This window comes from Vulpes vulpes, chromosome 12, assembly GCF_048418805.1.
Source record: "Vulpes vulpes isolate BD-2025 chromosome 12, VulVul3, whole genome shotgun sequence".
Classification (NCBI taxonomy): domain Eukaryota; kingdom Metazoa; phylum Chordata; class Mammalia; order Carnivora; family Canidae; genus Vulpes; species Vulpes vulpes.
Genome location: NC_132791.1, coordinates 29,361,394 through 29,386,158, shown reverse-complemented (window position 1 = coordinate 29,386,158; position 24,765 = coordinate 29,361,394). Strand labels below are relative to the sequence as shown.

Genomic DNA, 24,765 nt, shown 5'->3' with positions numbered 1-24,765 from the left:
GCACAAAGCAAAAGCCTGAAGTTTTCTTCTTTAGGAAAATTGAAAATCTTTGACTAGGAGGACACAAGGCATAGTTGAGCCTTGGGGTATGAGGAGCATGTACATTCACATTCCTTTAGGTAGATCAGTCCAGTGAAATGGTCGAGCCAGATAACCCCACAGTGAAGCTCACAGCCAGCAGCCTCAACTGTGAGCAGAGCCTCCCAGGAGCTTTTTAAGTTCTCTACTCTTTAACAATGAGCACAAAATAAGGATTACCAGGTCTGGGGAAAGCCCTCTCCAGCATGAAATACAGTGATCAAAAAGAATAGGAAGAGGGGGATCCCTGGGTGGCACAGCGGTTTAGCGCCTGCCTTTGGCCCAGGGCGCGATCCTGGAGACCCGGGATCGAATCCCACGTCGGGCTCCCGGTGCATGGAGCCTGCTTCTCCCTCTGCCTATGTCTCTGCCTCTCTCTCTCTCTCTCTCTCTGTGACTATCATAAAAAAAAAAAAAAAAAAAAAGAATAGGAAGGGGGAAAAACCTATTTATTTATTTATTTATTTTATTTATTTATTTTTAAAAGATTTTATTTATTTATCCATGAGAGACAGAGAGAGAGAGAGAGGCAGAGACAAAGGCTGAGGGAGAAGCAGGCTCCATGCAGGAAGGCCGATGTGGGAATTGATCCCAGATCATGTCCTGGGCCAAAGGCAGACACTCCACTGCTGAACCACCCAGGCATCCTGGGAAAAACCTATTTAAAGAAAGCAGATCACTAAGAAGAAAATAACTTAAAAAAAAAAAATCACTATCATTCTTAGAGATAGAAGATATTTCAACCATGGAATAGGAGCATAATTTCACAAAAGTCAAAGCAATTTCTGAGAGAACACAGCAGGGAGAGAATGAGAGAGAGAGAGAGAGAAAATAAATTTAGAAACAAGTTCAAGCTCCTGAAAATAGGACAGAGGAAATCAAGAGAAAGAAACCTAAGAACTGACTTAAGAAAATGTCCCAGAATTTCAGACACGAGTTTTCACATTAAAGGTCCCACTAATGAAAAAAAAAAAAAATAAAAAAAAAAAAAAGGTCCCACTAATGGCCCTTAACTATGCTTGAATATACACAGCCTGCCAGAGAGAAAAAAATGACAGCTCAAGAATCACAATGGCTTCAGACTTCTCAATTGTAACACTAGAGGCTAAAATACAAAGGATCAATGGCTCCTTAATACTGAAGAAAAATTATTTGGGCATTAGGATGCTACAAACATTTAAATTATTACTCAAGTAGCAAGGCAGATTAAAATCATTCTTAAACTTGCAAGGTCTTAATACATTTATTATCAGTGCACTGTATTTCACAGGAAGCTCCTAGAAGATATGCTCCAATTAGGCATCAAGGAAATAAACTAGGGAGGCACCTGGGTGGTGGTTAAGTGGTGAAGCGTCTGCTGTCAACTCAGGTCATGATCCCAGGACCCTGGGATCTAGCCCCAAAGACTCCCTGAGCCTGCTTCTCGTTCTCCCTCTGCCTGTCACTCTCCCTGCTTGTGTGTGGGCTCCCTGCCTCTCCACTCCCATCATATAAGTAAATAAAATCTTAAAAGAAAGAAAGAAAGAAAGAAAGAAAGAAAGAAAGAAAGAAAGAAAGAAAGAAAGAAAGCTAAGAAAGTAAAAAGATAGAGATAATAGAAATCCAAAAAAAAGCCCCAAAGAAGGAACTGTGGAGAGTACAATGAAAGGAGATCTCAGGATTGGTTGTGCACCAGGAGTAGAGACCAGGGTCAGAAGGTTTTCATTGCCAGGAAGATGAAACTGTAAAATATCCAGTGTGTCTAAAGGTCTTAAAAGAGATTTAGACAACTAGCAAAGAATATGAATTAGAGATAAATACACAGAAAATGAAACAAACGAAAACCCCAAAACAGGGCACTTTCTAGCTACAGGGAGATAATAAAATGGTTGAGGAAGTTATAGTTTATTCCACAGCTCTGGTGTAAATAGACTCTGTTCTGTTATAAAATACTGATTTTATCTAAATTAAGTTTAACTATAAGGGTCAGAGTATAGAAAAAATGCATATGTGATGAGGGTTAATAGGGGGTAGAAAGAACTAAATTCTAATACTGCATAGAAGGAATAGAAAATGCCTAAAATATTTAAAAAATAAAAAGACACAATAAAGCACTTTATACATACACGTGGAAGTAAAGTAAAAATAAGCAGGTAAAAAAGATTAAAATTTTGTCTCCAAGAAAGGGAAATGGAGGTTAGGAAGTGAATGGCTCTAATTTCTTAACAAACTCCAAGGAACTATTTGACTTAAGACCCAAAGTGTTGAGAGTTTACATGAGGGAGAAGTCATTTCAACCTCAGCATGGTCAGGGAAGATGGGCACACAATCTTAAATTTTTTTTTAAATTTTTATTTATTTATTCATGACAGACACACACAGAGAGAGAGAGAGAGAGAGAGAGAGAGAGGGGCAGAGACACAGGCAGAGGGAGAAGCAGGCTCCATGCAGGGAGCCTGACGTGGGACTCGATCCCCGGTCTCCAGGATCACACCCTGGGCTGAAGGCAACGCTAAACCTCTGGGCCACGGGGGCTGCCCACAATCTTAAATTTGAAGTTGCATCTTTCATTTACAGGTCGTTTTCAAAAGGCAACACAATAGTTGGTAACAGACTTGAGAAATCCAGTTTAATTTGAAGTGGGCTTATGGAGGTTTGAAGCAGTCTGAAACAATGGCATATTGACTGTTTCAGTTCCATGTACACTCAAAAAATAACATCGTCATTCTGAGGGGTCTTCAGAAGGCCCAGAGAATTCCTGGATTTTCAATGGTCGTTTGCGAAAGATAGTATCTGGTTTAGAGCATCCCAGAATGAAGGGATGCACTAAAACTAAATTAAATCCCCCTCAACATTCCCAATCTATCTGTACACTAACTACTTTGATCCAGAACTCTATCAACAATGTACATGAGAAAACAATTTTCATTTATTATTTGGCTACAAACACTTACAGCACATTAACTTTATTAATACACCATGAAATAGAAATTGTCAGGACATCAGCCTTGAGGACGCTTTCGATATGGATGTAGAAGATATTCATGACCATGAGAGACCCAGTGACTATGAGATATCCTACTCTGAGCATTTGGAAGTGAGAAATAAAACAATCTTATCTCACTAATCACTGGTTATTCACTCCTGTGTGTGTGTGGCACAACGCAGGCTCTCAATCAGTGTTAGTTGAATAAATTCATTAATGATTTTGAAAACAAAACTAAGGGGCACCTGGGTGGCGCAGTCAGTTGAGCATCTGCTTTCAGCTCAGGTCCTGGTCCCAGGGTCTTGGAACTGAGCTTTCCATTGGGCCATGTGCTCAGCATAGAGCCTGCTTGTCCTTCTCCCTCTCTATGATCGCTCTCACTCTCTCAAATAAATAAATAAAATCTTTTTTTTAAATTAATTTATTTATTCAGGAGAGACACACACACACACACAGAGAGAGAGAGAGAGAGAGAGAGAGAGGCAGAGACACAGGCAGAGGGAGAAGCAGGCTCCATGCAGGGAGCCTGACGTGGGACTCGATCCCAGGTCTCCAGGATCACGCCCTGGGCTGAAGGCGGCGCTAAACCGCTGAGCCAGCTGGGCTGCCCTCAAATAAATAAATAAAATCTTTAAAAAATAAAACCAAACCAAAAACAACATGAGTTTAAAATAAAACACACCACTTTTCAAATAGATGATGTCAGCCCTAAATTCCTGAAGCTCCTGATAAATGCAAATGTTCAGTGATCTAAGTTCTTGACAATCTTAGCAGAGTCCTACAAAACCTGTGAAGTTTAATGACAGGTACTCAACTACTACAGCACGCATCCTTACCGTAATGTTTATCCTACTGGGTATATGCTTCTACCACACTCAATTTATTTTAAAAGATTTTATTTATTATTTATTTATTTATTTATGAGAGAGAGAGAGAGAGAGGCAGAGACAGAGACAGAGAGAGAAGCAGGCTCCATGCAGGGAGCCCCATGTGGGACTCAATCCCAGGACTGTGGGATCACGCCCTGGGCTGAAGGCAGATACTCAACTGCTGAGCCAAGCAGGCATCCCTACCGCCCTAAAATTTAAGGATACAAAGTTAATCAGTAATTACACTCCAAAACACAAAACGTTATGTATTATTAGTGTTACGAAGTTATTTTGGAATATCACAGAATCTTAAAAGAGACGTTAGAGAGCATCTCCTCCAATTCAATACGGGAGTTTGCTCTACAATATTTCTAGTCTGTTTATCATCCTGTATTGGCTGTACTACAGCAAAAGCCTCCGAACAGATCTACTTCCACATTTATCCCTTTGCAATCCAATCTCCACCACCAGCTAGCAGAACCTCTCCACAGGTCAATCAAATCACGCTCCTCCCTGTGTGAAACTCACTGAAGGTTTCTGCTTACTCTTTCTCACAGCACTCATATCATGGCATCTGGCTCTGGCCCTCACCTCACAGAGCATTCCCTCCTGCACAAAGGGACTTGCCTCCTTCTTAACAGGGTCTCTGTGCTTGATCCTACTACTTTCTACAGAGCTCTTTGAATTCAACACTTCTCATTCCTTGCTCCCATGACCAGGTTCATCTTGGGTGTGAGCTTTAAAAAAACAACAAAAAAAATAAAACAAACAAACAAACAAAAAAAACAAAAAAAAAAACAAACTGAAACCCTTCTGGGAGGGGCTTCCTTCCTTAACATTCCTCCACTCAATTCTCTACCTATATTTGTTTTCATAGTATACATGCCAAGGGACAATTATATATTTACATTTTTTCTGATCCACCTTCCCTCCCAGACTGTAAGAAAGATCCGTTAAAACAGGGAACTTGTCTGTTGTCTTATTCTTCTTTAGAACTGTAAACAAATAGGGGGCACACAACCAATAGTTACCATCTATCTGAATTTATGCATGGTTACCCAAACTCTGAGTGAAAACTATACTAATGGGAAATGTCCTACATAACAAAGCAAATCACCTTAAATTTTCTTTCTGAACTAAAATCCGTCTCCCAGGTTGTAAATTTCTTGTTACAACCAACCAAATCAGGACTGACCCCTTGATCTTGATTTGAACCTGAGCTCAACCTTCCGTTCCTTAATTTCTCTTTTTGTTCAATCTCTGTGACAATCCTTTGAAGGCAATGGGCTTTCTCTCAAGGAAACAGCACATCCCTAAACATCCATAAAATGTGTGAAAAGTTTCATCCCCGCCATCCAGGCCCAACACAGACCCCAGACTAAGAAACTCGGATTTGGACAACGAGGAGAGGAGCCAATGCAACTTTCTGCCATGCAATTTTTGAGAACCCTAGTTCAAAAATTAAACTTGAGGGGAGGCTGACTACAGAGCGAATTCTAGGGAAAGAAAAGGATTTACTTCAATTACACGTCAGATGTCTCACAACGTCTCATTTGGGGGCGGCGGGTGGGGGGGGGTGTTGCACCCGGCATCAGTAAATTTTCAAATCTAAAAGAAACATGGGAAATCATAGCCCAAAACATAAGAGGTTCGTCCAAGGTCACCTACTCGATTGTGGTCAAGTTAAGGACCAGAATTTACGTCTCTGTTACCCGAAAGCTGTGCTCCTTCCACCTAAATCTCACAGGTTTCTTACACTGTGCGCGCAGAATCGGGAGGCAGCGCCAACGGGATGGAGCCCGGGCCGGGAAGAGCGCAGGAAACAGCAGGGAAGCGTCCCTCTTCTCCCAGCAACAGTAGGAAGCTTGCAACCCGGGCGGGGGTGGGTGGCGGGAGCCCCCGGACTCGCAGCGCTCACCTGTCTGGGACCCAGAGGCGGGTGGTGCGGTCTCGGGACACGGACACAAAGGCCCCCGGCGGATAGAGGCTGCAAACTAGGCCCCGCACGTCCAGCTCGTGGCCCGCGAGCGAGCAGCTCAGCCGGTACCTGGCAGCGCTGCTCGCCATGGCCCTGGTGTGTCGGGCGCCCGGGGCCCAGGCACCGCGCGAGATCAGTCCGCGGGAGACGCCGGGGGTGCGCCGAAGCGCGGCGGGCGCAGGGCCTGCAGGTGAGGGGCGGCTGCGCACCGGAAGAGCCCGACAGCCGGTGCGGAAGGGCGACGCGAAGGGGGAGCGCCGAGCGGGCCGAGTGACACAGCAACCCTGACATGCACACCGGAATTCATCATCCGTCTCAGCCCGCCGTGACGCAAAGCGTGTGCGTCCCGGCTGCCGAGGCCGCCGCCGAGGTGAGCCTCGCTTCCCTAGAGCGCCCTGGGCCGCCTGCCAAGGCAGAGCTAACGGCCGGACGTTGGGCCCGGTCGCCCCAATCCCGATCCTCTGCGAGCCCCTGTCCCCGCTCTGTGTCCTGGGGGAACTATTTATTGTAGTCCGAGACGCGGGCCGGGACTACAAATCCCACAATGCCACGCGCCAGCGGGACCTGAGCGGCCGGCGCGCCGAATCCGGATGTTTTAAATCCTGATCCGAGAGGCTGCGCGCTCCCTTGTGGTTGCGGGAGGTTGCCTCGGACGCTGCGTGGGGGCAGCCCAGTCCCGATCCCTTCGAACTCACTCTGTGGTCTCCTGAGATTTTCCGAAGCTAAACGTTGTTTTTAAACATAAAAGTATCCAATGCTGGGCCCCCTTCCCATGCGTCTGGAGGTACTCAGGGAGAAATCTGCGTAATGTCAGCAGCTTCTCCGACGATTCTGTGTACGGAGTGCTTGGACAGGGGTTATTGGGAAGGAAAGAATCTTTTTTTTTACTACCCTTCTAGGCCATCCGTGGGCGCTGCAACAAAAGATTAACAAGAGAAAAACAAATTTATTAACATGTATAATAAATAGAAGAGGTGGCTAGAGTCTGGGCTTATACAATATCTTAACAAAGGAACAGTATTTACGGAAGAAAATAAAAGGTTCTTAAGTCTTTAGAGGCAGCCGATTACGTACAGGCAAACATGGGGAACTAATGGCAAATAAAGGCCAGTTGGTAAAGTTTGTTATGTAGCTTCTTTCATGTAGTCTCTAGGCTGACAGCGGGTCTAAAGTTGTGTCCCGTGACTATTGTCTTTCCTTTGAAAATTTATGTCCTGCTTTTAAGGCAAGTCGGGAAATGGTAGCTTTTCTTGTATCTCCTTCTTTCCAGTTGCATTTAGCTCAAAATAATCCTTATTGCAAAGTGGCATATTTTGGAGTGGTAAATGCCGCTCCCATTCACTACAGTGAACAAAAGGATAACAAATGATCGCTGCAAAGATGTTGGGTTCAAACGGGAGTTGGAAATAATGTAAAAAAAAAAAAAACACGCTAAAAGTAAAACATAGCTGCAGTCGCACCTGTAGGAAGACTGGAAGAAAACAAACTGCAAGTTACTTTATTAGAGAGGTGGGATATGAGATGTAGCAGTTCTTAACATCGTGCTTTTTGTTTTTGTTTTTAAAACAACGATACTAACATAGTTATTTTAAAACCATTGTCCATTTAATTCATCCTTCCTCACGAACTTGGATCAAAAGAATTCTGAAAGGGAGCTTCCAAGCAATTGAGTAATAGACGGTCCCGGAAACGCATCTATACTTAATGTGTACGTTTTGCGGTTCTAAAAGGAAGGAAAACGACCATTAATAAGTGAAAAGAACGTACATGCCTTCCTATCACAGATAACTTTAAACAACGTCTCTTAAAAACGACTAAAAAATAAAAATAAAAACGATAGCACGTGAGGTGGCATAGCGCTATAATAAAACTCGCTAGGCGTGAATTCAGGTGGGGCACACAGAGAGGTTGCTGTAGCTAGAAAGCAAACTAAGGTTTTCCAATAAGGTGTTCCTTCCCAGCCAAGACGCTGTTTTCTAATTTTTCCAGAAAAGCACGGACGTATCCAGACAACAACAAAAATTTAGCCCTCCAATCTCGCGAGAGCGGTTTACTCTCGCCTCCCTTGTAGTTGCCAGGGCCGAGGCCGAAGATTGGCCAATCAGGACGACGGCCCTCTCCCCGCCCCGCCCTCGTTGCCGGGATACGCAGTCGCGCGGGGCTGTCCGTGGTTAGGTCTGAGAGCCCTCGAAAGCTGCGCGAGGGTGAGCGAGGAGTCGCGAGTGAGCCAACCGGTACGAGACAGGCTGGTGGGCTCCGCCGAGGCGCCCGCCTCGGAAAGAAGTCGGAGCCCTCCCCCGACCTCGCGACCTCCCTCCTGACGCGACGGAGGAGGTGAGAAATCCCAGGTCTCCTCTGTCCCTCCTTCAGGCCCTCCGGATCCGGTTTTCTCACGTTGGAGAAGCTGATCCGCTCCAAAGAAAACAAATCCGATCTTTTCGGCTCTTGGCTGTTCTCCTCAGCCTGTCGCCAGGCTCGGGGAGTCCGACTCCAGCCCCGCAAAGCGTGTGGAGAGACCTCCTCAGACAGTGAGTGCCCTGAGGAAACCTGACAAGGCGAGACCGGAGGAAAGGATTCCAGGGCCTCAGAGAGAAAATTCTCTTTGAGGGATTTTACTCAAAGTAATAGATTTCTCTCTCGTGTTAGCAACTTTCCTTGTTAAAATGGCTGCCTCGGGGAGCATAATGGTAGTAATAATTAGAGGTTTCATATGTAGTATCACAAAGGCTTTGCAAGATCTACCTCATTGCCACACTTGGGTCCCACAGATGAGGAAACTTCCAGCGGGGATTAGGTAACTGTTTTTTTTGTTTGTTTGTTTTTTTAAGATTTTAGTTATTTATTCATGACAGACAGAGAGAGAGCAGGCAGGGTGAGAAGCAGGCTCCACGCAGGGAGCCCGACGTAGGACTCGATCCGGGATCCCCAGGATCGCACCCCGGGCTGAAGGCGGCGCTGAACCGCTGAGCCACCGGGGCTGCCCTGGATAATTGTTCCGGCAGAACTAAAGTTTGTGTCACTCATCTTTCTGGAACCAAAGGCGAGGCTGCTTCTCCGTGTGAATAGTGGTGGAGATGGTGTGAATGTTTGCGTGATGAATACCCCAGGAGTTCCTGGCGTGTTTTGTTACTAGTGACCCTTTATATTTTATCCTCTGGGACTGATCTAATGCTAAGCTTTTACCAAGACAGTAAAGCAGTGGCAATCAAGTAGAAATTCTATATACTGTACATTTTTTAAAAGTTGTCAAGGAAGCTAGAGTTAATAGACTTAAATTTTACATTGACAACAGTCATACCTCATCTTCTTGAGCTTCGCATGTACTACGGGGTGTTTTGTGTTTGTTTTTTGTTTTTACAAATTGAAGGTTTGTAGCAAACCTGCACGAAGCAAGTCTACTAGCACCATTTTCCCAGCAGCATTCACCCACTTCATGTCAGTCACATTTTGGTAATTCTGGTGATACTTCAAACCGTTGTTTATGTAAACATAACTGAAACAAAACTTAATGAAACAACACCCTTCTTATGTGCAGTAAATTCTTATAATTTTTATTTCACATTTAAAGTATATTGGTTAGAATCTGCCAAATTTTTTTCACAACGCACTAATAGGTCGTGGCCCATAATCTGAAAAATGCTGTTTTGAATTATCAGCCAAACTTTAAGTAATGTATTCTGATGAGTAAAGGAGAGGGCTGATAAACTGGAAGAGAATGAGTGAATTAAGGAACTGGTTTAAAGGGAGATGTAGTTAGAATAAAGATGAGACAGGCATGTGGAGATTAAGGTCGTAAAATGAAGTATTTCAATTGATACTGAGGTGAAACAATTCCAGATGATGACAAACTCTAGGTCAACCCACAGCTATAGATGACTGAAATGGAGTTGAGATGGTAACTGAAATTTAGGTCAGGGAACCGTGACCTCGAATGTTAGGTATTGAATCCAGTATCCCTGTGGAAGTCATCCAGGGCTTTGGTGGGACTGGAATAGAGACACTGAACTAGGTGTCACTAAAAGACTTTAGTGAAGATGGGGTTAGAGATTAGGTGGTCCTTAGATAAAAGCAACCAGGCAAGATCCAAGGCAATAAGGTTGCGTTCCCTGGTTGTCAAAGAAGAGAGTCTTGTTTTTGTTTTTGTTTTTTTAAGATTTGGAAGAATAGTGTTTTGAGAGTGACACCGAGAAGCAAGGGGAGTGTTGTGTACTCCCTTTGCTTTGACTTGTGGATTAAGAAGCTAAAATAGCTTTTACTACTAAAAGTGTTTTGCGGGGAAGCTGGGGTTAAGAGTAAAATGAAGCATTTGATAACAGAGAATATAAGGAAGTGAATCATAGAGCACAGAGAAAAAGTCTAAACGGAAGAAAGATGCTGGATATGTCAAAAAAGAAATTTTATTAGAGTATAGGAAGAGCTCAAGACAGAGAGGCTTGCATTTTGGTAAGAAAACAGGGAAAAGAAGAAGGCATACTGTAATAAATGACTTCATTGACTTCAATGATTCCATTGTAGATGTAACATTAATGTCAAATTTGAACAAAATGAAGCAGGTTTGGCCTCATAGTGGTACTTGGAATGGCCATTTGCAAGAAAAGTTATTATTTTTTTTTTAATTTTTTATTTATTTATGATAGTCACAGAGAGAGAGAGAGAGGCAGAGACACAGGCGGAGGGAGAAGCAGGCTCCATGCACCGGGAGCCTGATATGGGATTCGATCCCGGGTCTCCAGGATCGCGCCCTGGGCCAAAGGCAGGCGCCAAAACACTGCGCCACCCAGGGATCCCAATGCAAGAAAAGTTATTGTGGTTTAAATGTTTGAAGGAAAGCTATGTAGATCCCCAGTGTCTTACTATAGAAGGCACCAAAGGAGAATTGAACTGTTTCTTGTTTTCCAAATAGTGGTTAAAGTGTACAAACAATGGCCAGTAATCACAAGCCTTCAGCAGCTCGCCCTGTTTCGAGAGGTGGAATTGGGTTACCTGGAAGACCTCCTTCTGGAATACGACCCCCGTCAGGAAATACTCGAGTGGCAACTGGAGTAAGTTTCAAACAGTTCTGTTGAATTCTTATGCATATGTCCTGGTAGAAGTTGGAGAGCCTGCCTATTATAATTCTTCTTTGTTCTTGCTTTATTCTGTCCGGATAGTGTTATATATGATTTTGTATTGTGGGAGGGAATACCTAGAAGTATAAATGTGGAAGGATGTCTGAAAGACATTATTGAGAGAGAATGCCTGCTCATACTGATATTCAAATTTAGTTTAAAGGTACAGTAATTTAAGTGGTATAGTTTATTGGTGGCTGGATCAAATGAAATGGAATAGACAAGAAACAGAATCAGACATATGTAAGAACTTAATGATTAAAGTGACATTTCAAAATAGTGGGAAAAGCATAGAACATTCAGTAGTGCGTTCAAATAATGGGTAAACCATTGATTATTAAAAATTGACCCCTCACGTAGAATTCTACATATTTTATTCTTATTTTTATTACTATTTTTAAGACAGAGCACACAAGCAAGGGGAGTGGCAGAGGGAGAGGGAGAAGCAGGCTCCCCTGCTGAGCAGGGAGCGTAATGCGGGGCTGGATCCCAGGACCCTGGGACCATGATCTGAGCTGAAGGCAGATGCCTAACTGACTGACTCACCCAGGTGCCCCAATTCTAGATATTTTAGAAACTTTTTATTTATTTATTTATTTATTTATTTATTTATTTATTTATTATTTATTTTTCCCCCCGTGCACCCACCGAAATTTTACTTTTAAAAAATGAAGCTGTAAATGTATTGGAAGAAAATATAGGCAAGTATTTCATATAAACTTGGTGTAGACTAGGCCTTTGTAAAACAAACACCAAATGCTGAAAAGGAAAGTATCTTTATATTTATATATTTGAATTCTTAAAAATTGAAAACACCATTAAAAAAGTTAAAAATGACAAATGGGTAAAAATTATTTGTAACATAGATGTCATAGAGTTCAGAATCTTAAAATGAAAAAGCAAACTTATAAGAGCTCTTGCTATACTAAGGCTATGAACCCTATGTTCAATCAAAATTATATGAGATACCATTCTAAAACTATTCTAAAATTCATCTAAAGTAATAAAGCAAAAATAAGGAAAAGTATAGTACTCCATTATAAATACATTATAAGTAATAAGTAAAACGATATTTTGGTTGCCACAACAGCCTAGAAACAGACTAGAAAAATTTAATAGCTTAATGTGAAATGGAGAGTGTCATCAAACATGTACCACATTAGAAAAAATTGGATAAACTTTATAAACTGATAATTCTAAGCAAAATAATATCCTGTAAAGATGATTATTAGTTTCATTAGAATTATAACAGTGAAAATTTGAAAGCAACTTAAATTACCTTACAACAAGTGAATCTTAAAATGTGATTCATCTCTTCCTATAATAAGCTATGAAGTAGTCATTAAAAATTATTTTCAAAGAATATTTGAAGAAATTGTATATCTTTATAATATAGTGTTAAGTGAAAAAAGCAGTGTGGTGCCCGTTGAACATAAAAGCATATTTATACATACATAGAAAGAAAGGAATACACCAAAATATTCATATTAATTATTCTGATGCTTGCAACAGATGGTTTTGACTCTTTGTATGTCAAGCTTATACAGTAGGTTAACTGCAAACTAGAGATAATGCTAGGTCCTGTGTTTAATTTTTTATTTTTATTTTTTTAAAGATTTATTTATTTGAGAGAGAGCACACAAGTAGGTAGAAGAGCAGAGGGAGAGGGAGAAACACTCCTCATTGAGCAGGGAGCCTGCTGCAGGGCTCAGTCCTAGGACTCTGGAATGGTGACCTGAGCTGAGGGCAGCTGCTTAACTGGCTGAACCACCCAAGTGCCCCTTGGTCCTGTGTTTAATTCATACGAAGAACAGTAATTTTTGGAGGGAATGATTTTGTTAAAGTCAGTTTTTCTTAATGTTTTCAGAGATTTCTAGAGTTTTATGTAACGTTATCAACATCAACTTATACTAAAATGATTTTCCTAAAGTCTTCATATGCATGGTACTGAGCTAGTAAGAATTTTTATTTTAGTAAGAATTTATGCTTGCTAATGAAATATTTATAAAAGAATCTGGACACTTACTGGCCACCTACTCAGTGCCAGGTGCTTCACCTATTTATTTATTTATTTATTTGTTTATTTATTCTTTTTTAAAGATTTTATTTATTTATTCATGAGAGACACACAGAGAGAGAGAGAGGGAGAGAGGCAGAGACACAGGCAGAGGAAGAAGCAGGCTCCATGCAGGGAGCCTGACATGGGACTCGATCCTGGTTCTCCAGGATCAGGCCCTGAGCTGAAGGTGGCACTAAACTGCTGAGCCACCCAGGCTGCCCCTGCTTCACCTATTTAATGTTAGTAGTTTTTAAACTATTGGTGCTTGTCATTAAATATACAAAGGAATAGTGCCAGAGTTCCTTCCTACCCCAGTTATAATGATAGTCAACAGTGTGATATGTATCCCTCCAAACTTTTTTCTGTTTATTTACAAACACTAAGACACATGCATATAAGATTGTATGATTTTAATATTTTCTAAAACAATGGTATACATTGTTGTCTACCTTATCCATTATTTTTAATACTATATTGTAAGCATATTTTTATGTGAATACATACATGTCTATTCATTCTTTTAGATGTGTTTGATTTTAATTTATATTTCTCTGTATTTTCATTTGGTGAAGTTTACCCAGGAAGAGATTTAGCATTCTCTTCCAGAGACCACTGCTTTACTCTTTGGCAGAGAGTGAGGAAAAAAGGAAAGAAAGAATGGAAGATAACAGAAGGATAACGTGGAACAGCTTTGGATTGTCTCATACCTTTCCAACCTCTCCATGCTGTATGAACTGGCAAAGAGGGAATCTTTTTCTCCCAAAGATTTTACTTATTTATTGGAGAGAGAGAGCACAAGCAGGGGTCAGGGGGTAGAGGACAGAGGGAGAGGGAGAAGCAGGCTTCCTGCTGAGCAGGGAGCCCCACCACATGGGGCTCAATTCCAGGGCCTAAAGGCACACGCTTAACCAACTGAGCTACCTAGGCACCCCAAGAAGGGAGTCTTTTATTCTTTCCTCAGAGGGTATAATATTCTATTGGATTTTACAGAACTGAAATAGAAAATCATGTAGAGTAATAATCTGTATGCTTGCTGAATGATGTAAGCCATTTAACACTTATTTGACTATCTTGTGATGGAATTATATATAATTTCAATTTAAAAATGAAAATTTCAGGGACACCTGGGTGGTCCAGCCATTGGGCGTTTGCCTTGGGCTCAGGGCGTGATCCCGGAACTCCCTTATCCCTGTGTCTCTCCTGAATAAATAAATAAAATCTTTAAAAAAGAAAAAAGGAAAAAGAAAAATTTTCACATTTTTTCTAATTTTTTTAAAGATTTTTTTTTATTATTATTTATTCATGAAAGACACAGAGAGAGAGAGAGAGAGAGGCAGAGACACAGGCAGAGGGAGAAGCAGGCTCCATGCAGGGAGCCCCATGTGGGACTTGATCCCGGGTCTCCAGGATCACACCCCGGGCTGCAGGCAGCATTAAACCGCTGCGCCACCAGGGCTGCCCCATTTTTTTTTTTTTTTCTAATTTTGAAGGTAATATATATTTACTGTAATAATGCTGAAAACATCAAGCTGTGAAAAGATAACATAAAAATGAACTACAGCATTATTAGGATAACCATTGTTACCGTTTTTTATAAAATTCTCCAGACTTTTTGTTTTACAAAATGGAATTATAAATACTGTTAAAAAAGGTAAATAAATAGGGCAGCCCCAGTGGCTTAGCGGTTTAGCGCCACCTGCAGCCCAGGGCGTGATCCTGGAGACCCTGGATCGAGTCCCACGTCAGACTCTATGTATGATGCCTGCTTCTCCCTCTGCCTGTGTCTCTGCCTCTCTCTCTCTCTCTGTCTCTATGAATAAATAAAAAAAAAAAATAATAAAATAAAATCTAAAATAATTAAAAAATACTGTTGTGTCAACTTTTTAAATATACTACAACTTATTCAACCATTTCCTATGGTTAAAATAAGGACAAATATGTGTACAGTTAGTTCCTTTCCAATTTAGGGGTGTTATAAATAGTGTCTACACATAGAATTTTATTTATATATTTATGTAATCTTATTTTTCTTAAAATACAGGTGACAAAAAAAATAAAATTTTATTTTAGAATTTTAAATTTTAAGGAAGTGTACTATTTAATGTTCATGGAATTTTAAATGTTAAAGAATTTTAGTAATATTTAATATTTCAGAAATTCAAAAGTATAAAGAATATTTCACAAATTAAATAGAATTTTAATTCATAAAATATTCTCTTTGCAGTCTTAACAGTAGTAGAAGGTACAGTATTTTTCTAGTTTACTAAAACTGAAATCATATTTTTCATTTAGATGCCACCTGGAACAGCAAGACCAGGCTCTCGTGGTGGTCCCATAGGGACAGGAGGTGTTCTGTCTTCTCAAATCAAAGTTGCTGATCGTCCTGTAACACAGCAAGGTTTGAGTGGAATGAAAACTGGAATGAAAGGTATCTATTTTAAGAAAATGGGTATATTTTGTATAAAGTATTAAACAGGGGCACCTGGGTGGCTCAGTTAGTTGAGCATCTGCCATTGCCTCAGGTAATGATCAAGCAAGGATAAGGCCCCCTGCTCAGTGGGGAGTCTGCTTCTCTCTCTTCCTCTGCCCCTCTCCCTACTCATGCTCTCTCTTTCTTTCTCTCAAATCTTTTTTCTCTCAAATAAACCTAAAAAAAAAAAAAGTAGGGACGCCTGGGTGGCTCAGCGGTTGAGCGTCTGCCTTGGGCTCAGGTCGTGATCCTAGAGTCCCGGGATCAAGTCCCACATCGAGCTCCCTGTGAGGAACCTGCCTCTCCCTCTGCCTGTGTCTCTGCCTCTCTCTGGGTCTCTCATGAATAAATAAATAAAATCTTTTAAAAAAAATACTACGGTCAGCCCGGGTGGCTCAAGTGGTTTAGCGCCGCCTTCGGCCCAGGGCCTGATCCCGGAGGCCCGGGATCGAGTTCCACGTCAGGCTCCTTGCATGGCGCCTGCTTCTCCCTCTGCCCGTGTCTCTGCTTCTCTCTCTCCTCTCTGTGTATTCTCAGAAATAAATAAATAAAATCTTAAAAAAAATATATTACAGTACCTTATTACTAAATGAGAATTATAAGAAGGCTATTTTACTCCATTTTTATTTGTTGATTCACAAAAGTGTGGTTAGGGTTAAATAATTAAAAGAATGAATGTGAAAATACATTGTGGAATAGAGAATAAATACATATGTGAGGTATTTTAATCTTTATTTTTCTGAACATGAAACTTGTTATAACTTGAAGAAATTTGAAATAATTTGAAGAAAAGCTTAGCAATGAAAATTAGATTTCTAGTACTATGTAGAAATACTCTGAAATACTTTTTGATATAAAAGTGACACTATTAAGATACTTATATTTTTATGAGAAATTAGTTGAGTGTTACTTTTTCTAATGCACCATTGTAATATGTAACTCTTTAAGTAAGGAAATGAGACTAATGTATAGATTTTTGCTGCATCTTTCCTTATGCCTCTGTGTTTAAAGAGACATAATAGTGTATGTTAGGATTCAAAAAATTGGTCTGTAACATGTACAAATCAAAGCATGATGAACTGCTTTATAATGAGTTTTATTTTCTGTATTTATGACAAATGACTTATCAGGGATGAAGATATTCTATTGAGAAAAATTAATTATAAGATACACTACTTTGTATAATATAGCATGCCATGCCTTTGAGAAGACAAATTTTCTTTCTTTATTGTAATACCACTTAGCTCACTAAATACTAATAAACGGTTATTTAGAAATCTTGCTTAATAATAATGAGTACTGTGAAAAAGTGTCAAAATTATATAATTAGTCTTTGAAAATATATTCACAGAAATATTTGCACATTTTATTTTATTAAATAATCCTATAAATAATTTATCAAATATTTATTACTGTATTGATTTCTCCTTAGAACAGAACCAATATCAGTTAAGATAGTTTCTACCAGTATATTTCAGAGTCTTACATGAAAGTTCTGATTATTAGCACTATGTACTACTATCTGCTGTGACTTGTTTTTACCTGCTCCAGTGCCCCATTTCCCTTTCTAACACATTCTCTCCCTCTTCTGAGCATAGAGCTCACAGTCAGTACTCTCTACCCTTACCTCTCCCACCTTGCAGAGCACTTCATTTCTCAAGGTTTGGGACATTTAACCTAGGAATACTTTTTTTTTTTTTCCCCTTAGGAATACTTTCTTATTCCTACTGAAATAAGATCATGTTTCTAAAAAAGTCTCTGAGACAAATTCTGAAAAATCATAATCTCTTGCACTGAGAAATTCAGTCCAAAATCTGTACTGTACTTTATGATAATCAATAGCTACATGTAGCTATTTAAAATTAAATTGAATAAAATTAAGTAAAATAAATATTTAGCTCTCCAGTAGCATCAGCCATATTTCAAGTGCTCAATAATCCCAGGTAGCTACTTCACTGGACAGTTCTGATATAGAATATTTTGATTGTTGCAGAAGGTTTTCTTGGATAACCCTGTTCTAGACTTTCTTAGTGTGCATTCAGTCAACCTGACCCGTAGAGTCTACTGTCTTAACAGCCCTACCTCTAGTCCCATTTTCATGGTCTTAATTCAAGTTTCCATTATGTCATAATGCCAGGATATTAATTCTCCTTTCATTTCACCCTGAGATGAAGAGTCCCATGCTCTACTGATTAAGCCAGCCTGGTGCCCCAGTGTTCTTTTCCATTTTAATGATTGTCTTGATTATCATCAGATTTATTGGAGCATAAATAAGGACTGTCAGAATTATGGAGTGTAACTTTATTGTGCTTTGGCTTTGGTGTTTTGGCAGCATTTCCAAACTGTACAGTAATAATTAAAAACTTTTTTTTTTTTTTAGGTCCTCAGAGGCAAATTTTAGACAAATCTTATTATCTTGGGCTTCTTCGGTATGTTTTTTCCTATGCATGGTCGTGAGGTTTTAACTCTGGTACTTTTATTAAGATAATTATCTTTCGATTTCTAAGAATTATTTTGTGTTCTAATATAATTTGTTAATTTGGCTATGTTACAAAATATATGTGATAATACAATTAGGCTGAGATTTTAAATTGTGTATATTTGCATATATATGAACTCTATATGTCAAGTTCACTGTTTTTCATATAATGATAAGAATAATCTTTTATGCTTCTTTCACAAATTACTGTGAAGTATATTATTTATACCACTGACTTGTCACTAGTTGCATCTAATAAGAAAGGGAAAAGTTATTTATGACATGTTAATCAGTGCAAGGTTTTACATAAATGTATGTTTGGTCAACTGCTACAAATGTGAGCTATTTTAATTAATAAGGTTTATTATGTGTCTCAAAGTATGAAGCTCTAAATTAAGAACTTTTTTCCTATTCTCAACCTACCTTTTTCTTGCTCAGATGTCTTACTGTCCTATCTCAATTTTCCCATTTTACTTTGTTTTTTTCTTGGCTCATTATCAGTATCTTCTTTCTCTCTTACTTCCATTTCATGTAATCCATTCTTCTATCATATCCTAAAAGTACTGTTTTCTTTCTCAGTTCTGGATCCTTTCATTTCTCTGATATCAGGATCCTTTATGATTCTCAAACTTCTAGAAGGCAGTAAAGAGAAGTGTACATTTTCCCCATCAGTCCATTAAGTTTAGCATTAAGCTAAACTAATATCAGCAAAAGAGATAGGATGTTAGTTGTATAGCATCTCTTGATATCCAGCCACTTTTAAATCAAAAGAAGGAAAAGAAATAGCACTATTTTTCATCATTTCCTTGCTTTTCTATGATTTGTGTTTCTGCATAAAAAAATAGTTCTAGCTATTTATGTAATTGTTTGACTATAGCAGTGGTTCTCAACTGGCACTGATTTTGCTCTCTAGAGAATATTTGGCAATTTTTAGACAAATAATTTGGTTGTCACACTTGGGATTGACGGGTTGTGCTACTGACAACTTTTACAGATATAGTTAAACTTCGTAGAGTGCACAGGATAGACCCTTCCCCTGAAGTAAAGAAGTATTCTTCAGAATACTTCAGAGTATTCTTTAATGACCTAAAATGTCAATAGTGCTGCTTTTGAGAAGCCCTGTCCTAGAAGATGGCCGGTGGTTTAAGGGTGACAATTAAGGAAGGCATCTGCTTCTGTCTAAAGATTGTTAGTTTGACCAGCCTTATATTCTGGTCATATTTCATCTTAATGATTAGAGAATCTCTTTTAGTTTCTTATCAAAGTTGGGATATTCCTCATTCTTAGTCAAATAAGCCACATAAATTGTTTTTCCTTTAGGGAAATTTCATAAAACCATTTATAATGTTACACATGTATGAGAAGTTTGTTTTGTGTGTCTAGAAAGGCTCTTTTCTGGATTAGAAGTATTACTGACTTTCTAATTTCTTTTCATTTAGAAGTAAAATAAGTGAACTTACAATGGAAATTAATAAACTTCAGAAAGAAATAGAAATGTACAATCAAGAGAATTCAGTATATTTGTCATATGAAAAGAGGTAAGTGATTTTGGAGATAAAATTATACAAGATCTTTCCTATTACAAGCAACATTTAATGTAATATATTTCAGAAATTTAATACTGAATTCATAGTTAAATAATGTTTATAATTCACTTCTTATTTATGTGTTTATAAATGTATTTTATGCTTACAGAGCTGAAACTTTAGCTGTTGAAATCAAAGAGTTTCAAGGACAACTAGCAGACTACAACATGGTATTTGTTCTAAGATTTTTTTGAACATTTTTTTTGGTTTTTGCTGCTTTAAAAATGTGTTATTTTAAATACCAAATAATACACAAATACATGCTTACTGTAAAAGATTGAAAACAGAAAAAGTTAGAGATTAAAATACCATTTTGCTTTTTCCCTCATTGCCCTCCCCAGAGATAATTTGGTTTAACAGATCAATATGTATTCTGCCAGTCATCGTCGTCTTTTTTTTTTTTTTATGTTTCAATTTTTATTTACATTCTAGTTAGTTAACATACAGTGTAATGTATCAGTTTCAAGAGTAGAATTTAGTGATTCATCACTTATATATAACACCCAGTGGTCATCACAACAAGTCCTCTCCTTAATACTCATCACCCATTTAACCTGCCCTCCACCCCCCTCCCCTCCAGCAACCCTCAGTTTGTTCTCTATAGTTAAGGGTCTCCTTTATGGTTTGCTTCCCTCTCTCTCTTTTCTTTTCTTTCCCCTATGTTCATCTGTTTTGTTTCATAAGTTCTATATGTGAGTAAAATCATACAGTATTTATCTTTCTTGACCGACTTATTTTGCATAGCAGTAATACACTCTAGCTCCATACATGTCATTGCAAATGGTAAGATTTCATTATTTTTTTATGGCTGAGTAATATTTCATTTTATGTGTGTCTTTGTCACATCTTTTTTATCCATTCATTAGTCAATAGGCATTAGTGCTCTTTCCATAGTTTCGGTGCTGTTGCTAAAGCTGCTATAAACACCTGGGTGCATGTGCCCTTTGAATCAGTGCTTTTGTATCCTTTGGGTGAATATCTAGTAGTGCAGTTGCTGGGTCATATGGTAGTTTCTATTTTAACTTTTTGAAGAACCTCTATACTGTTTTCCAGAGTGGCTGTACCTATTTGCATTCCCACCAGCAGTGCGTTCTCCTTTCTCCGCATCCTCACCAACCTATATTGTTTCCTGTATCATTTATTTCTACTCTGATCTTTATTATTTCCCTTTCTTTGCTGGCTTTAGGCTTCACATTTGCCTTATTTTTTCTAACTCCTTATGTATGTATTTACATGTGTATTAGATTGTATATTTGAGATTTTTTTTTGCTTTTTGAGGTAGGCCTATCTTGCTATATACTTCCTTCTTATGACTACTTTTGCTGCATCTGTAAGGTCTTAGACTATCAAATTTTCATTGTCATTTGTTTCTATGTATTTTTAAAGTTTTTTCTTTCATTTCCTGGTTAACCCATTCATTCTTTTTTTTTTTTTCCATTCATTCTTTAGTAGGATGTTCTTTAACTTCCATTTATTTGGGGTCTTTCCAAATTTTTTCTTTTTTCAAAGATTTTATTTATTCATGAGAGACAGAGAGAGGCAGAGACATAGGCAGAGGGAGAAGCAGGCTCCTTGAGGGGAGCCCGATGCAGGACTCGATCCCAGGACCTTTGGATCATGCCCTGAGCCAAAGGCAGATGCCCAACTACTGAGCCACTCCGGCGGCCCCCCTCCAAAGTTTTTCTTAATGGTCTTGTGGTTGACTTCCAGTTTTATAGCACTGTGGTCAGATAATATGCATGGTATTATCTCAATCTTTTTGTAGTTGTTGAGGCCTGATTTGTGACCCAATATGTGATCTATTCTGGAGAGTGTCTCACATGCACTTGAAAAAAGAATGTGAATTCTGATGCATTTGGATAGAATGTTCTGAATATATTTGTTAAGTCTATCTGGGCCAGTGTGTCATTAAAGCCGTTGTTTCCTTACTGCTTTTCTGCTTGGATTATCTGTACATTGCTGCAAGTAGGGTGTTAAAGTCCCCTACTATTATTGTGGTGTTACCAATTTTTTTTTATGTTTGTTATTGTTCTGTCCATTTGGGAGCTTCCAAGTCGGGAGCATAAGTATTTACAATTGTTAGATCTTCTTATTGGGTAGACTGCTCAATTATGATATACTACCCTCTGTCATCTCTTGTTACAGTCTTTTGTTTAAAATCTAGTTTCGGTATGGCTACGCTAGCTCTTTTTTGATATCTGCTTGCATGGTAAATTGTTCTCCATCCCTCCACTTTGAATTTGCAGGGGTCTTTAAGTCTAAAATGAGTCTCTTATAGGCAGAATATAGGTGAGTCTTTTTTTTTTTTTTCCCATTCTGATGCCCTTTGTCTTTTGATTGATCATTTACTCCACTTTTATTCAGAATGGTTATATGACACTTGGTGCCATTTTATTACCTGTTAAATTGTTATTTCTGAAGATCTTCTCTATTCCTTTCTAGTCTTTGTTGCCTTTGGTCTTTTTTCCCCACTCAAAGAGTCTCCTTTAATATTTCTTACAGGGGTGGTGTAGTGGTCACAAACTTGTTTTATGTTTATCTGGGACACTGTATCTTCAACTCTGAATGACAGTCTTGCTGGATAAAGTATTCTTGGCTGCATGTTGTTCCCATTCAGCACTTAAATTTATCATGCCACTTTTTTTCTGGCTTGCCAAGTTTCTGTGGGTAGATCTGCTTTAACCTTATTTGTCTTCCCCTTTAAGTTAGGGATTTCTTTTTCCTTGTTGCTTTTAGGATTTTTTTCCCTTATCTCTGTATTTTGCAGATTTTACTATGATAATCTTGGTGTTGACCTGCTTTTGTTGATTTTTTTTTATGGATGTTCTCTACACCTTTTATATGAATATTTGTTTCCTTCCAGATTAGGGAAGTTTTCAGCCCTTTCTCTCTTCTTCTGGGACTTCTATGATAAGAATGTTAGTGCACTTTATAGTGTTACATAAAATACAAAACATTCTACCATAATGGCTAGGTAAATTATGCTGTACCTACTTGATATTGTTATATTGTACTCATAAACAAATTTTGCTGATAATGGAATATTGTAATTCTCAAATACGTTGGACTGTATAATCCATAATGAACAATTTGTAGAGCCTAGTATTCAGTGCAATTTTTTTAGTAAATGTTTTGTCTTAAATTCGAGAAAGTTTTTTGTATTATATGAAATGATATTAGATAAAAGCCATTTTTTAGTTGTAGTGGAATGCATTAGGTAAATTACTTAGTATGATAATATTAATAATGTGTAAAATATGTTGTTTGTAGGATGATGAACTAATATAAGGAGAACATTTAGCCCATATCTAACACATAGAAAAACATTTGTGAATGTTAGTTTTTAGTGGCACTTACTATTCTTATCAAGTGAAATAGGATATATACTAATACATAGTACATTAATAAAGCTTAGTTTTTTAGGTGCAGTTATATCCAAATAGTTTGCTTTTAGTAGCCTTCCTGTTTAAATTCTGGCTCTTCAGCTTGCTAAATTTCTTTATTTGCAAAATGTGGATAGTATCTACTTTGTAGAGTAATTATTAAAATTAAGTGAATATAGTCAACAGGCCAGAATAATGTTTGTCACAGGTAAATATGTTAGCTATTTCTATCATTGCCTAATTTTTTGAAATAAGCTTACTGGTATAAGTAAGCTGATGGTGCCTTACCCTGTTGTTTTTTTGTATTTTGGTTTTTTTTTTTAGAAGACCAAGAAAATAATTTTGCATTTTTACTGGTATAATATAATTCTGTTAAAAATATAACTATGTTATAATTATATAATTATATTGTGTTATTATATATTATATTACAATTATATGTTAATATAATATTAATTATTATATATTATATAATTATAGTTCTGTTTATAATTCTGTTAATACCCTCTCTGCTGAGGAAAAGACAGATACATGTTCCCCAAACTTTTATATTATATTACAATCATATTACTATAGTTATGAATATATTTATAATCATAATATTATATAATTATAATATAATTCTGTTTATAATTCTGTTAGTACCCTCTCTGCTGAGGAAAAGACAGACAGACACATGTTCCCCAAACTTTTGTATTCTTTAGACACTTCTTTTAAGTCCAGACATCTTTTCAAAGCAGGCAAAGCTCTTCAATGTACAGTCTGAGGGAAGAATAGTTTATTACTGCTCACTTTGCCCCCTAAAAATGTGATTTATTGATTGGCCAAATGCATAGTATATACTTAGCTCAATATTTGTTTTTATCTTAGAAGATAAAATATTTGTATTAATACTTAAATGACTACTCATTGTTTGTAAGATTAGATACCCCTTATGAATTATAGAGAAAATTTATAAAGACTAACAGAGTGGTTTTTTTTTGTATCTTTGTTTTTAGTTGGTAGATAAACTTAATACCAATACTGAAATGGAAGAAGTGATGAATGATTACAACATGGTAAGAAAATTTATAAGTATAAGCAATAGACCAAGTAGATCATGTCCTCCACTACAAAGTTGTATCTAGAAATAGTTTGATAAAACTTTGCACACCTTACAGATAGGTATTACTCTGATCTTAAATGCCACTATTATAATTGAGTTCCTTCAGTTGCTTTTTTTTCATTAATGATTTTGTTTTTAAGTGATCTTTATATCCAGTGTGGGGCTCAAACTCACATCCTGATCAAGGGTTGCATGCTCTACTACTTAGCCAGCCAGATGCCCCTTAGGTTGCTCTTTTTAAATTTCTTCCTGTTTGTCAGATCTCCCTAATGGATACTTTAGTGTCTTTCTACAAGGCTAGGTTGAACTGGTCTCACACCACAGTGTTAGGGAGTCTCATCTATATTCCTTGTATACAGATTAAGTATTCCAACTTATGGAATACTTTTGGTTTAACATTTGCACAAAAGCAGCTAAGTACTCACTGGAAATATAAGGTAACCTTTATAACATTTTTTAAGTGAGAGAGAATAATGAATGTTTACCTTATGATGCCATATATAACCCTACTTCTTGACTGATAAATGAGAATTGGTGTTTAATGTTCTTTGAGTCTTTGGTAGATGAAAAAATGTTAGGAGCTAACTTCTTTTGATTATAAACATTTGGAAGAAAATAACCTACATAGAGTTTATAGTTTCTATAACTTATTTATACAACTTTTATATAACTTATATAGCTTCTA

The 24,765-nt window shown here is 38.1% G+C and overlaps 2 protein-coding genes across 6 annotated transcripts in view; one reads left to right on the top strand and one right to left on the bottom strand.

Annotated features, from left to right (window-relative positions):
• PLAA (phospholipase A2 activating protein) overlaps positions 1-6,494 on the bottom strand; it is a 38,684-nt gene extending 32,190 nt beyond the window's left edge. The window contains exon 1 of one of the 2 annotated variants that reach the window (XM_026009007.2): positions 5,831-6,494. In XM_026009007.2, the coding sequence (XP_025864792.1) occupies positions 5,831-5,979 (149 nt within the window). In that variant the 5' untranslated portion in view covers positions 5,980-6,494. The remainder of the gene's footprint in view (positions 1-5,830) is intronic. The other variant, XM_026009008.2, reaches the window with a different exon arrangement.
• A 1,385-nt stretch (positions 6,495-7,879) lies between these two features.
• IFT74 (intraflagellar transport 74) overlaps positions 7,880-24,765 on the top strand; it is an 87,789-nt gene continuing 70,903 nt past the window's right edge. For 2 of the 4 annotated variants that reach the window (XR_011995512.1, XR_011995511.1), the window contains exons 1-7: positions 8,008-8,224; positions 10,794-10,932; positions 15,350-15,485; positions 17,908-17,956; positions 19,446-19,544; positions 19,702-19,762; positions 23,974-24,033. Coding sequence is in view for 2 of the 4 variants with exons in the window: in XM_026009004.2 (XP_025864789.1) it covers positions 10,813-10,932; positions 15,350-15,485; positions 17,908-17,956; positions 19,446-19,544; positions 19,702-19,762; positions 23,974-24,033 (525 nt within the window). In the remaining 2 variants the exon portion in view is untranslated. Of the gene's footprint in view, positions 8,419-10,793; positions 10,933-15,349; positions 15,486-17,907; positions 17,957-19,445; positions 19,545-19,701; positions 19,763-23,973; positions 24,034-24,765 lie in introns of all 4 variants that reach the window. The other 2 variants (XM_026009004.2, XM_026009005.2) reach the window with 2 other exon arrangements.